Source organism: Acomys russatus, chromosome 28 (genome assembly GCF_903995435.1).
Source record: "Acomys russatus chromosome 28, mAcoRus1.1, whole genome shotgun sequence".
Lineage (NCBI taxonomy): Eukaryota > Metazoa > Chordata > Mammalia > Rodentia > Muridae > Acomys > Acomys russatus.
In genome coordinates this window covers 2,552,818-2,566,792 of record NC_067164.1, presented here as the reverse complement: position 1 = coordinate 2,566,792, position 13,975 = coordinate 2,552,818, and the positions used below count along the sequence as shown (strand labels likewise).

Sequence of the window (13,975 nt, the reverse complement as noted above, 5' to 3'; positions counted from 1 at the left end):
TTCATGCACAGAAATGTCGAATACAAATACACTTCTCCTTTCACTCGACATAGCGCGAGGGAGGCTATTTGCCCCAATATACAATCTTGCCAGCTACCTAAGGGCAGTGAAAAAGCATGTGTCAGCAGGCGTTGAGCTCAGAAAGCCACGGCATACTCTCCTGAGATGCAGTGCAGCAGAGAGCAGGAATGCCAGTGAAGAGGGTGGCCTTAGTATGCCGTGCTGGCATTTGCTGTGTGAAACCAGTGGGTGTCAGCTTCAGGCGTTAAGGGTAGGTGCTAAGGAACCAGGTAAGGGTGAGCTACTGGCAGTGCACCCGTTGAGAGTACCGTATATGCTGGGCCCCAGACATTCGGCCAGCTACACAGATTACCAGTCACCAGTCACCAGGAGGAGACTCTCGGAGCACACTGATGGCATTTTACTTTGTTGGCTCTCAGGGCCCACATCCCACATCTGGAAGTTCTTCAAAGCATGTTCTCATCTGGACTAGCAGGCTAGAAATATGCATTAACTCACTTCTCTTCTTGCCTGAGGATTTAACCCTTTCCACTCCCGAAGCCCCTAACAATTTTAATCAGGATTGTCAATATTGAAGGGGAAGGGAACAAGCATCAACTCCCCCCCCCACCCCCGCCCCCTAGCTCAAATCTTTGACATTTTCACCATGATAGGTCCACTGTGTTCGTACATCTAAACCACGCAGTGTTAACAGCAGCCATGAAGCAACAAACGCTTCTGAGGCCTGAGCAAGAGCCAGGGTCTCTTCTGAGAGCCTCACATGTTCTCTGCACTCTCCACTCATGTGAGAACCACATGCTCTGTAACTCAGCAGGAAACTAAGGCTCAGAGGTCAAGTGACATGCTCACACTACAAGGCAGAGCTGCAAGCGGAGCCTACCATTCTTGACCATTTTAATCACGATGCAACAGTAAGTTAGAACTTTCCCCAAGAGAATGCTAAGCCTGCATTTAGCTTTAGTAACTCATGTCTTTGCTTTTTTCACTATAAAGCTCACGCAACAACACTTGCACCAGGACAGCACAGACAGTTTTCACTGCTGCTTGCCACTCATGCTAGTTTCTTGCCATTTCTCCATCACCTTCCCTGTGTGATTGTTAAGTCCCATCAATAAAAAAAACCAAGTGGCCACATCATCTCAAGAGCAAAGTTGTTTTAAAAAATACATTGAACCTACCTATATTTAATATGTAAAATGGTGGGTTTTAATGTTTAATATAACAATGGGTGGACCCTTCAAAAAAAAAAAAAGGTCTGGAGCTGCTGTTGAATAGACACCCTTATGTACTAGTAAACACCTTTTACTGACTGCAATCTAGAGGACAAGACACCCTGATAAAGTCTCTACTGTTATGAACTATAAAAGTAGTAAAAAGCTACCACGGATGCGCTGCAGATCATTTAACTAGAGTCCCATTTGAACAGATAGTTTTTAATCCCACTGGACTGGATGAGCTCCTTGCCTAGATGGTATCAGCTAGAGATTTTTTGCTCATGACCCAAATTGTTCAGGGTAGCAGGAGTGCAGGCAGGGAGAGCAGTTACCACAGGGAGCCCTCAAGTAGGTGGCAGAGCTAGCCTGATCTGGGAGTCAGCCACAGGATGGTGGCAGAGCTAGCCCGATCTGAGAGTCAGCCACAGGAAGGTGGCAGAGCTAGCCCGATCTGGGAGTCAGCCACAGAATGGTGGCAGAGCTAGCTCTATCTGGGAGTCAGCCACAAGAAGGTAGCAGAGCTAGCCCGATCTGGGAGTCAGCCACAGGAAGGTGGCAGAGCTAGCCCGATCTGGGAGTCAGCCACAGGAAGGTGGCAGAGCTAGCCCGATCTGGGAGTCAGCCACAGGAAGGTGGCAGAGCTAGCCCGATCTGGGAGTCAGCCACAGGAAGGTGGCAGAGCTAGCCCGATCTGGGAGTCAGCCACAGGATGGTGGCATAGCTAGCTCTATCTGGGAGTCAGCCACAAGAAGGTAGCAGAGCTAGCCCGATCTGGAGTCAGCCACAGGAAGGTGGCAGAGCTAGCCCGATCTGGGAGTCAGCCACAGGAAGGTGGCAGAGCTAGCCCGATCTGGGAGTCAGCCACAGGATGGTGGTATAGCTAGCTCTATCTGGGAGTCAGCCACAAGAAGGTAGCAGAGCTAGCCCGATCTGGGAGTCAGCCACAGGAAGGTGGCAGAGCTAGCCCGATCTGGGAGTCAGCCACAGGAAGAGACTCTACATTCTACCGAGAGTTTAAATTAGCGGTAATGTTTACAAGCAAGTTAGGGCAAAATGTTAAAATATCCAAACAGACAGGACTAACAAAATTAAGGTAGCATTTTGTAAAAGGACAGAAACTGGTTACACAATCAATTTTCTGTCCTCAGGATAAGATTTATCTGTTGTTTTCCCTAAAACTCAGTCACTGTTTTTTTTTTTTCTACATTAATTTACAGACTTAGTGTTTTGGATTTGTGAGTCCAATATAAAATAATGATGAAAACTGCTTTTAAAAAAGACATAGGTCTTTTTTAAAAACTGCTTTTAAAAAAGACATAGGTCAAATTAAATTCTGTATGGGTAAGATAGTGCAATAATACAAAGTACGGTGAACAAATTCATGATCTCTAGTGCACTCACAACATGGGAAACATTACGATTTAATCCAGTAGGAGACATGGTCTTGAAACTGGCTTGACAGACCCCCTTACATTCTAGATTTAAGAGTCAGCACCTCCCTTGTCTTAGTGGACCTCTCTCCCTTAAACATGGGCAGAGTTCCAAAGCAATGGTAAACAAATTGGTAGAGGAGAAAGATTGGGGGGGAGGTTTGCCGGCATGCAGGTATTTGCACATGTATGCCTGGTGCCCGGGGAGGTCAAAAGATGGTATTTGGATCCCCTGGAACTGTAGTGACACGCAGTTACAAGCCATCTTTGGTGCTGGCAACTGCAACCTGGAGCCTCTAGCAGAGTAACAAGTGCCCTTAACTGCTGAGCAGTTACTCCAGGCCGAAGCCTGAGCAGCTCAAAGCTTCTCATACTCAATTTGCGCGCTGAAGTTAAATCTCTGTGACTCTAGCCATAATTTCACCGGGAAAAATGATGAAAGCCCTTGCCCTTCCGTACACCATGCCAAACCTTTCTCTGTTAGTCCTAAATTGAGAGAATGAGCTCAGAGTAAGAAAAGAGCGCATTTGTATCCAGAGCGTAAAGTCACTTAATCTGGAGGGTCACTACTCAAAACCGGCTGCCAGGCTTCCCAGCGGAGAATGCTGTAATGCAGGTGGGGAAATAGTCATCAGCCCCAACTCAGCAGTCTGAGGTTAGCAGACTGATTTTTTGCCACTACAACAAAGGTAAATACGCAACATAGTTAAAGAAAAATAATAAAAGACTAGGAAATGGGTATCTTCTTGTATGGGTGCCACTGATGGACAAGGATTTTGCGTATTCACCGATACTCCCCAACACGAAGTGCATGGTATATAAGCAAATAACCTCAAAGTTGACCTAAGCTGCTGCTGCTGCCTTTTCCACTATTTAGTCTAGGAAAACAGACACACTTGTAATTCAATATTAGGGTGAGTAGTTTCATAATTTTAGTTCCTTGTGTTTATAGCTGGTTAACACAAAATACTTGGGATAGTCAAATAAACACTGAAAAATCAAAACCCGAAAAACAGTGGTCCACAAAAGGGAGCAGCACTAGAGTTTCAGAGACTGCTCTGTATGTTTATATACCTATTTATATGTTTTAAAGAGCAATGACTAGATCTGACCACACACCTGGGCAGCAATCATCTAATTACTATTTTTCTATCAACATCAACCTTCCCCCACCCCCATTAAAAGAACCCCAAAACCCAAACCAACCAACCAACCAGAACGGGCATATACTCCACCAAGATGGGACTTTGTGATGCTTCTACTATTGTCAAGTAAACTGGAACTAACAGTTTGGTACCCAGTACACCACAGCTCCTACAAAATGTTTGTGCTACTGATAGGTTTATGGGAAATAAGCACTTATCAGTAAAAATGAGTTCTCACAAAATGAAAGGCAGTGTATATGCTTTACGTGTATGCCAATGCACATAAAACAGAAGTGGGCTTGCTTTACTTCAAGTGAAAGCGACAGCATGAAAACCCTTGTATTGTATGTTGTATTCATAAGTGGTTCTCTAGAGAAGCAGAACTAATAGGATGTGTATTTTCCTCATTCATCACTGGGACTTATTAGAATGGCTTATAGGCTAATCCAGCAACGGCTGTCTACCAATGGATGGTCCAGGATGTCTCAGCTGCTCTTCAGCATATACTGGAACCCCACAGGAGTAGACAGACTCTAAAGCCAGTGAGGGAGTGGACTTGCCAGGGAGAGCAAGAGCAAGCTTCAATCTTCCACGTCCTTTATATAACTTGCCAGCAGATGAGGCTTAGATAAAAGGTGGATCTTTCCACCTCAAAAGATCTAAATTAGGCCAGGCGGTGGTGGCGCACGCCTTTAATCCCAGCACTTGGGAGGCAGAGGCAGATGGATCCCCGTGAGTTCAAGGCCAGCCTGGACTACTACAGAGCGAGTTCCAAGACAGCCAGGGCTGTTACACAAGAGAAACCCTGTCTCAAAAAAGCAAAAACAAAAAAAAAAAAAAAACCCACCACCACAACAATAAAAAAGAAAAACAAAGATCTGGATTAAAAGTAGGTCTTTTCACTTCAAATGATTTAATTAAGAAAAAAAAAAAATCCCTCGCAGGTGAACCCAGCCACTTGAATTTTCTAGTTCCAGATGCGGTTCAAGTTGCCGTCCAGAACCGTCATCACAGGCGTTCAGTCATGACAAGGGCCAGCAGCCAGTGCAATGACCAGACTGCATCGCTTAGCAGTTTACAACATCGTTTTATTGATTATCAAAAAGCAAGTGATTATTTTAAGGTACAGTCTACAAACAAAACATCTCGTTTCTACCAACATAAAATACTATCTTCCAGCCAAAGCGGTGCCTAGACCACAGATACACACGGTAGACAAGGGATCCTAGAGCAGACGTGACTGCAGTCTGCACTTGACGACTCCCGGCCAGCTGCGGCCCTCCCTCCCCCGCTCCCTTCGTACCTTCTGCTTCAGTTTACGCCATGCTGACTTTCCCCCTACAGTAACTGTTCCGTATTTTGCCCCAGTTCCCATTCATCTTACGTCTACAGTCTTCCGTAAGCGTATGTGAGTATGATCAGTATTTTCCAAGGGACAATAGGAATTATACAACTTAATGAAGTTCATCAGCATAAGCTAAATGTATTTTCCTTGTGATTAATCACTAATTCAGAGGATGGTCAAGAATTATGTAAGCCCACAAGCACATAAAACTCCTATTCCCTCAGCACGCTCCACTGCGACATGTCATTAGAAGTATTAAGGCTTGTCTAATTTTTGGCTCATGCGTTACCACGTCCTTAGCCAAAAACATGGCCATCTTTCTCAGCAGAAACAAACAGAACATAATACCAAGTCCTTTAGTTGAAAGGGTAATTAGCTATGGAAAAGAGAGACCAAATACAAAAGCTCGCTAAGGGCATAAAAAGCTACTGTCATTTCTGAGGGAGGCATGTGCAGTATTTTTCACTTTGTAAGTGTCAAAGAAAAAAAAAAGAGAGATGAAGTCACAACTTCTAAACTCAACCGTACATACACTAATTATATTCTATTTCAGGTATTTATGTAACTGTAAAGACGTGATATTACGAAGAAACACAGCTGGAAGTCTGGGCTTCTGCATCGTAGGAGGTTATGAAGAATACAGTGGTAACAAGCCCTTTTTTATCAAATCCATCGTTGAAGGAACACCAGCATATAACGATGGAAGAATTAGGTAATCATAGTCAAGTACTTTGTTTTCTACATGAAAAAACTTGGTCCCACCTGAAAGAAAGCATATGCTATGCTTTCTTGAAGAATGAGAAATTACAACATGAGTGTACTAGTTAGGTAGTAAGAAATTCAAATTTACAACCTGCCTTGGTCCCATATTACAAATTCCTATACGACTATGCCTTCTAATGCAAGCTGAATGGAGCCTGGAGAGTTTAAGTGAAGAGGGGGGAAATCTAATTAGAATAAGAATGAACAAATATAGCAAACACTACGACCAGACAAGTCCACTTTGAGTAACTTCAAACATTCTGATGACGATACTGCGGTTTTTCTTTTTTATAGATGTGGTGACATTCTTCTCGCTGTCAACGGTAGAAGTACATCAGGCATGGTACACGCTTGCTTGGCAAGGATGCTCAAAGAACTTAAAGGGAGAATTACTCTCACTCTTGCTTCTTGGCCTGGTACTTTTTTATAAAGTCAGTGACGTATCTTAGAAAAATCACTGATAGACTAGGTAAAATTGTATTTATGTTGTCAATTTTTATATGTAAAGAATATATTGTAAAAAATGCCAGAAAAAGTATGATATTATGAAAGCAAGTTATACTTCAGAGATGTTCACAAAAATAAAAACTTATAGTTTTTATTTGGTGTGGAGGATTTCTTGTCACTCCAAATGTTTATATTTTTTTATTCAATAAAAACCCCATAAAAACTAAAATGGTTTGGACACCACACTTAATTCAAATCAATTAAAAATACGGTATAAATGGAGTTCCAGAACGAGTACATTATGAGCATTTAAATTTAATGGCAGAGGATTTAAACAAGAAGTGTTTTCTAAGTGACAGCTGTCCTCTCGTGGCTCTCATCAACTCATCCTGTCACACGCCAAGCCTGCTCTGTAACCCCTCCCAGGGTCAGTCCAGATTTGAAGTTTATGTCTTGGTTTTAATAAGAAATTACTGATCTAACACTACTTGTCACCGAGTTTATTTTTAATTCTTAATATGGAAATGGCACAAAACAAAAACAAAAAAACCCCACTCCACATTCTACTCTACCATTGAGCACTGGAAAACATGTTAACAGCAGCCAAAGCACCTGACCCTTGCTGCAACAGATGGACAGATGGCCATGCAGTGGGCCAACGCTGCTGCCGCCAAGTGTGCCTACGCATGCGCCTGCTGGGAAGTGTACAGTACACCAAACAGGCCACCCAAACACCTCGGACCACTTATGATTTAAAAAAAAAAAAAAAAAAAGTCCATTTAATTACCATGGACCCGAATTCAGAACACTGAAAACCTGCTATCGGATGTGTCCAAGTTCTGGAACATGTAGGAGTCTCACAGCAGTAAGATGAAGCCTGGCTTCACTTCAGGACCGGCCTTCTGCAGCAGGCCCTCTGCGACAGTATCCCACCAAGAAAACAGCGAGCCAAGGCGAAGAGTCCTTGGCCCCCTCACACTGGGTAGAGCCAACCCTGCTCTAACTCCCCTGCTGACTCATTCACGTTACTGTCTTGGATATAAGGTCATTTCTGTCTTTTATTCTTTAAATATTACAAGACAAAGATTCTTAACTTAACACAAAAAAAAGAAAATGCACACTTTTATTTGGGAAAAAAAAAAGAAGTTAACGTTTCATTCTAACAGAACAAGATTAAAAGTATATTTCTTAAACATTATCCAGAAAAATAAGGAGATTTACAGCATCTATTTCTGGGACTGACATATATAAGAAGTGGTGCCTACTCGGCAGGGGCGGCTTCGGTGCTCTCCTGCTCGGGGACAGGCTCACTGCCAGCCTCTTTTCCTTCTTTGCTTCGTTTAGATTTTTTATGCTTGTGTCTCCTGTGACTGTCCCCTTCTTCACTTTCATGACGACGTCTACTGTTACTGGAGGTAAAGGAATTGTGTTTAACAATGCTTAAGTAACACATGGTGACAAAAACCAGTCTGGTCTAAATAACCAATGTAAGCCTGGATTTAGAGTAAACCCATTTGTTTTGGAGAGTATTTTGCATGAGATGTCACACATAGATACATAGGCTATGGGGTTACCTTTACCCATGCCACCCCAGATTCCCAGTGCCCATTACTTTGTTCTGAAAGACTTTACACACGTCTTTTTTTCTTAAAGTCTTTTTGAATTAGAAACTGAAGCATAACTTGGAACAGGAAATACTACTTTACAGGGTGAATTTTCAAATACAATGGGCATTAAAATTGATTCAAAATTTTTGTTTTAAAACTGCAGGCCCTGAATTTCTTCTTTAAAGTAAACAGCACTTTAATATTTTATTATAAAGATTGGCTCATATGCCCAAATTCCTTTATCAAGGAGATAATGTGAAACAAACCCACCCAGCTATCTTTTTATTCCATGACAATTTTTTCAGGGAGATGGTAAAAGACACACACCCCTGTCAGGGCTAACAACTGCCACTGTGCATAAAGGAGGACGACAGCAGGTGCTCCTGGTCTTTCAGTTAGGAACAATCGGTCGGCTATTTGGAAGTATTTTCACTTCCTAAAGGGTCATTTGTGTCCTGTATGCACGCCATATTCTATCCCCACTTCAGCCCCCGCCAAAGCTGGATCACTATTAAAGACCCACCTGCGAGAGGACTTGTGTCTGGTTTCCTCTTTCTCTCTGTGACGTCGTTCTCTGTGTCGCTCTTCTTTTTCTCGGCTAGCTCTGTGACGCTCATAGCCTCTTTCCGCATACTCCCTGTATCTGTACCGCTCTTCATCACTGCAATGAAAGTGGGAACACTGATACCAGGACTACTAATTTAGCTGACTGAAAGGACGAGCTTCTGAAGTCTAACAGAAGCCCGAACGTTAACTTGTGTTTGGTGGCCAAGTCACACCTCTAACTTAAGAAAGCAGCACACTAGAATAATGGCATCTTGTTACATATACTTTGTGCTATCTAAGTTTTAATGACAGGTTTTATATTATAATGTCACATTTTATTTCTTAAAAAAAAAAAAAAAAAAAAAAAAAAGACCTGTAGTTGATTTAACTTTTAATCAGCATGTTATTTCTTTTTGTTCCCATTTTATAATTAAATGCATTTGTGTATCTCAGCTATCTAAAAAACTAACTTATTTGTAAAGCACTGGCCATGTGGTAAAGAATTTGCAAAGCACTGGCCATGTGGTAAAGATTCCAAGAATATATGGCTCACAGTGGCTTCCACAGTAGACAACAGATAAAAAAGATGTATTTTTTTTTTTAAGTGTTTGATTTCTACCAGCAGAAACAGTACAACTTTCATCAAATGTGGAAGAAGAAACAGAAGAAACAGGCAGAGACATCACTGCCCGCATTCCCACACAAGACACACAGGCTGGACATCCAGCTACTTCGTCCACACTGCTCTCTGTCCTTTGCCCTACTCTGTATGTTAAAGAGAACACATGGCTAAAAACTTCAAATGCATGAATACAAGTTACAGTTCTATTTCATGATTTGGGATAGAACTACAGAGACTCACAAAACAGAACCAACTGCCAGACTTAACAGTTTTTCCTCCTGCCTGTTCCTGCCTTTTATATCCCTTCACTGACATTCTTCTCCCCATCGTTTTATTGACTTAAGTCTTCCTTCTCACTGTGAAGCCCACGTTGGCACTGAGTTCACTGTCTTCTCCCCTCACGTTCTGAATCTGGGTCACACCCATGTACTACCATGTCTATTTTTTCCCGTTTTCACATGAAGTCAGAATTTTTTTTTTAAAACCCAGTTATCAGGATCTGTTATTTAGGATAAATAAACATCTTTTAGAATATTGCCAAAAGCTTTCATTTAAAAAATAAGTTCAATACAAGTAACTAGCAGTTTGCTTTTTGTTTTTTGTTTGTTTGTTTGCTTGTTTTTCAAGACAGGGTTCTCTGTGTTGCCTTGGCTGTTCTGGACTAGTTTTGTAGACCAGGCTGACCTCGAACTCACAGTGATCCCCCTGCTTCTGCCTCCTGAGTGCCGGGATTACAGGCATGTGCCGCCGCGCCCGGCTGTAACTAGCACTTCGTGTGTAGTAACAAGATGTTGGAGAATCTGACAGGAGTTCAGAAGCAGGGGAAGCACACACTGCACAGAGGACAGACCAGCCTGTGACTCCTGGACAAGGAGCGGCTCGGCAGTGCTGCTTAGGGCGAGGACACACTGCTGCCCAAATAATGACCTGGAAAACATTTTATAAAAACATGCTTTAATATACACAGAGGCATGTGTTCATGTATGGGTACACCCATGTTTCCCCCCTAAGGAGCATGTTATTGCAGTGTACCATGACAGGCAGTGCAGAATGGCAGCACATACATGAATGCCCTGTACATTCTAAGCTGGCGCTATTTCTAATGCTGGAACTTCACCCCTTTAAACCTCAGCTTTCTTACTGTAACTGACAATCTTGTTCAAGGTTTTTATAAAACCAACAATAATATTTATATAGTGCTTGGTGTGAGAGTAGGCAGTCAATTAATGGAATTCTTGGGCCTGAAAGGTAAGCCTGATACCTAGGTTCCATATTGTAGAATGATTGAACTGACTGCCCCAAGTTGTTCTCTGATCTCTAAAGAGGCACTAGGGGGAGAGCAAGTGCACACACACAATACAACATAAACTGGAACTCTTTAAAGAATAGTACTTGAAATTGCAGAAGCAGACCATTTTCTATAAAGGTTACTGCGCCTCTAATCATCTCTCTCCAAGGGAAAGCAAACCAGCACAGTGACAAATGAATATTACAATTAACTCCATCAACAAATGAGGTTTTCTTTGTAAGGACTCCAACTAAGCTTACATACAAGTAACAGAGGCAGTTATTTCACAAGTCTGTCATGTGTAGGCCTTCTTTCCCCGCTTTGCCCTCAATCCAATTCTTGGTAGCTCTGGGGCTTTTGGATCCCGCAGGCAGTCCTGTGTGCGCCAGACTGCTGGGGAGTTGGCCCTTCGTGACAACAGCAGCCCCGCCTCCCTCCCTTCCCGATAAGTGCCCTGATGCAAAGGTTTCTCTGGGCCTGGAACTCATTAGTGCACATTTTGTAATGTCCTACAGCAACCAGCCTTCTCTCTGGCCCACAATTAAACTGCCTTAAAGACAGATGTTAGGACTGCTCTCTAATTTTAAAAACAATGACCCTGTAATTTGTAACGGAACACATGCTATATACGTTTTGTTTTTAGAACACTGTTGTTAGAAACAAACAGCATTTGCTTCCCACTGTACTCCCCAGTAAAGGATTCTCCCAGGACAGTGTAGAGCAGAGCTCCTTTCCCTGTTGCTCTTCTGCCCTAGAGCTCAGCAGCCTGAAAATGAGAGCACGGTTCAGCCACTCTCTCCAGCTTAGCAGAAACTCAGAAGGCCCTGTGTATGTGCATGCGTGCATGGTGTATGATGCAAGAATCTTTCTATGCATTTCTGTACTAAGATCCTTGACTATGAAACTCATAGTTTATAGACAATGTACTACTTCAAAGGTACATTTAAACTATATTAAAAACCAGTCAACTTCCTGGGAAAATATTTCCCTTAAACTTAAGCAGAAGTGTGCACTTGAGTGGCTGTGGCCAGCAGTATATGCCCCACTTACACGGTCATGCCTTGTCACTGTTTCCCTGTTTGATCAATAAAATTGTACTAAGTGCCTACTATGTGTAAGTCACGAGCAAACACGGTGGGAGAAAAGGTGTTTTAACCATCGTGTCCAGTTCTTTGTCATATACTCTCTGACTAAGAAAACCAGTCCTAGTCGGCTTAACAGCATTAGGAAATTTAATTTGTAAAGACAATGTATGAATGTTTGTGCATCTTTAGGATACAGCATTATTTATAGCTTAGAATGGGGCTTAAAATGTGAATCACATGAATGAAAGAATTTTTAAAAGTCAGCTGCATGGAAAGGAAAGAGGTAAAAGTTAACAGGTTTAAAAATAAAACAAAACCTAATTCTTAAGAGAATTTTAAATGACAACACACCGTCACACTGCAACAGTTAGCACGGCTCTCCTGGTACGCTTAACTCCCCATGCTGCCTAATCAGTCTCATCTGAGAGGACGGCTTGAACTACATACTGATCTGCAAGGGATGAACTTCTTAGGTCACGTTTATTCTTAAAAATACTTAGGCTCTGAAAACCTTGGGTTGCTTATCTTATTAATCATCACCTTAGGTCCATCATAGTGTTCACTAAAGAAAATGAAATATAACTTTTAATCTTACTATCTCTTTTCATGGGTAGACAGATCAATGTTGGTATTTAGTTACACGATTTATTAGGTATTATTTCTGGATGGAATAAAGCAGTCTACCAATTCAGAGCAGAGCATTCTGGTTTTCACAAACTTTTACATCAAATAAGCTGCCTCTACAGGACCTTTGCATATAAGGTAAGACCTCTTTTAGGTGACTCAAAGAGCCGCAGGAAAGCTTGAGAATTTCTTTAGAAATGTGACACACAAATGAAAACTCAGGTGCACACAAAGAGCTTCCAGCTGCTAAAGTTAACTTATTTATGTTAAAAAAAAAAAAAAAAAGACATGATATATTCAGTAATCATGGTATTTTTAACTCAAGATACATATTTAAAATGGTAATTTTATTTTAAGATTAATATACATTAGAAATGTATATGAATTATCAACTAATTAAAGAGAAATTATAGTTAGGTGACAAGACAGAAATCTGTGAGTGGATATAAAGTTCCCTTAAGGGCCACACAAACAGAAGGACTTGACAACTGCTGCATACAGGAATGGGAACCCTCAAGAACGGATTTCAAAATGGCTTCTCTAGCCACACCTGAACACTGCTTTTCCTCCCACCAGATAAAACTGCAAAGTAAGAGTGAAGTGTGCTCAATGCCCGCACCGCACCCCGACAAACCTGTTGAAGACACTTGGGGTCGGGCTGTGGTCTCGCTCCCGCTCCCGCTCTCGGGTGCGCTCTCGCTCTCTATCTCGGTCTCGCTCTCTTTCTCTGTCTCTGTCTCTCTCTCGGTCTCGATCTCGATCTTTCTCTCTCCGTGCATAGTAATCCCACTGCTTGGTGGTGTCCACAAGGCTAGGCCACGAAGGAGCGGAGCTGGTAAGGTGGGGAAAGGCAACTAAAGGAAAAAACACACAAAAACAAAGGTTACGGTACTTAACTTTTACACTCTTTATTTGGTAAGAATAAGAATTCAAATCACAAACTTTCCAATATCAAAAACAGAAGTAAGAAGACACTGGAGCATTTCTGAACTATAAGGAGAAAATGAAACACAGAAATTATATTTTAAAGACTCAGGTGTAGGTCACCGAGTCAACGCCTGCCTAGCATGCACAAGGCAAAGGGTTCAATACCCACAAACACAGAAACAAAACCACCAAAAACCTTCTTAAACAGTAAAACGAAGACATTTGTAAACAAACCATAACAGAAAGCAAAGGAAAACTTATCAACGAAGGAAATTTTTTTTAGAAAGAAGACCTAAGTTGAAAAGAGTAATTGAGCAAATAAACAGGAACCATGTATTTCCTTTAAGGAAAAACAACAACAACAACAACAAAAACAAAAAAAACAAAAAAACTTCAGTAAGTTACAAGAGAAACACTAAGAAGTAGTATCATCCCTGCATTAAGAAAAGCATTCACATATTATTTAATTACGTATTATTAAATATGCATAGCAAATTTCAAGAGAAACCACCACAAAAATGGGAGGTGTTTCTTAAAGAATAAAGAACAATAACAACCAGTATTCAACCCAGGAAGTCACAGCAAGGATGGAAATAGTAATAAATTGAACACCTCAATAGTCATAACTAAAAGCACCAACTAAAAACTGATTTCATCAGTTACAAGGCTGTTGACTTGTAAAAGTCTGCCTTTTGAGGGCTGGGGAGACGCCTTGACAGTTAAGAACACTGGCTGCTCTTCCAGATAGAGGACACCAGTTCACTGCCAGCATCCGCAGCTTACAACTGGAACGCCAGTTTCAGGGAAATCTGATGACCTCTTCTGGTGTCCATGGGCACTGCACGCACACGGTACACAGACATTCATATAAGCAAAGCACCCATACCATCAAGTCTTTTGCAAAAGTCCATA

At 41.8% G+C, this 13,975-nt stretch overlaps 2 protein-coding genes across 16 annotated transcripts in view; one reads left to right on the top strand and one right to left on the bottom strand.

Annotated features, from left to right (window-relative positions):
- Positions 1-6,572, top strand: part of Lnx1 (ligand of numb-protein X 1) — a 106,908-nt gene extending 100,336 nt beyond the window's left edge. For both annotated transcript variants that reach the window (XM_051170275.1, XM_051170276.1), the window contains 2 exons: positions 5,709-5,867; positions 6,212-6,572. In XM_051170275.1, the coding sequence (XP_051026232.1) occupies positions 5,709-5,867; positions 6,212-6,347 (295 nt within the window). In that variant the 3' untranslated portion in view covers positions 6,348-6,572. The remainder of the gene's footprint in view (positions 1-5,708; positions 5,868-6,211) is intronic.
- Positions 6,573-7,463: 891 nt separating this feature from the next.
- Fip1l1 (factor interacting with PAPOLA and CPSF1) overlaps positions 7,464-13,975 on the bottom strand; it is a 64,600-nt gene continuing 58,088 nt past the window's right edge. For 9 of the 14 annotated variants that reach the window (XM_051170280.1, XM_051170281.1, XM_051170285.1 and 6 more), the window contains 3 exons: positions 12,771-12,990; positions 8,495-8,632; positions 7,504-7,773 (listed from right to left, as the gene is read on the bottom strand). In XM_051170280.1, coding sequence (XP_051026237.1) covers positions 7,626-7,773; positions 8,495-8,632; positions 12,771-12,990 — 506 coding nt within the window. In that variant the 3' untranslated portion in view covers positions 7,504-7,625. Of the gene's footprint in view, positions 7,774-8,494; positions 8,633-12,770; positions 12,991-13,975 lie in introns of all 14 variants that reach the window. The other 5 variants (XM_051170291.1, XM_051170287.1, XM_051170289.1 and 2 more) reach the window with 3 other exon arrangements.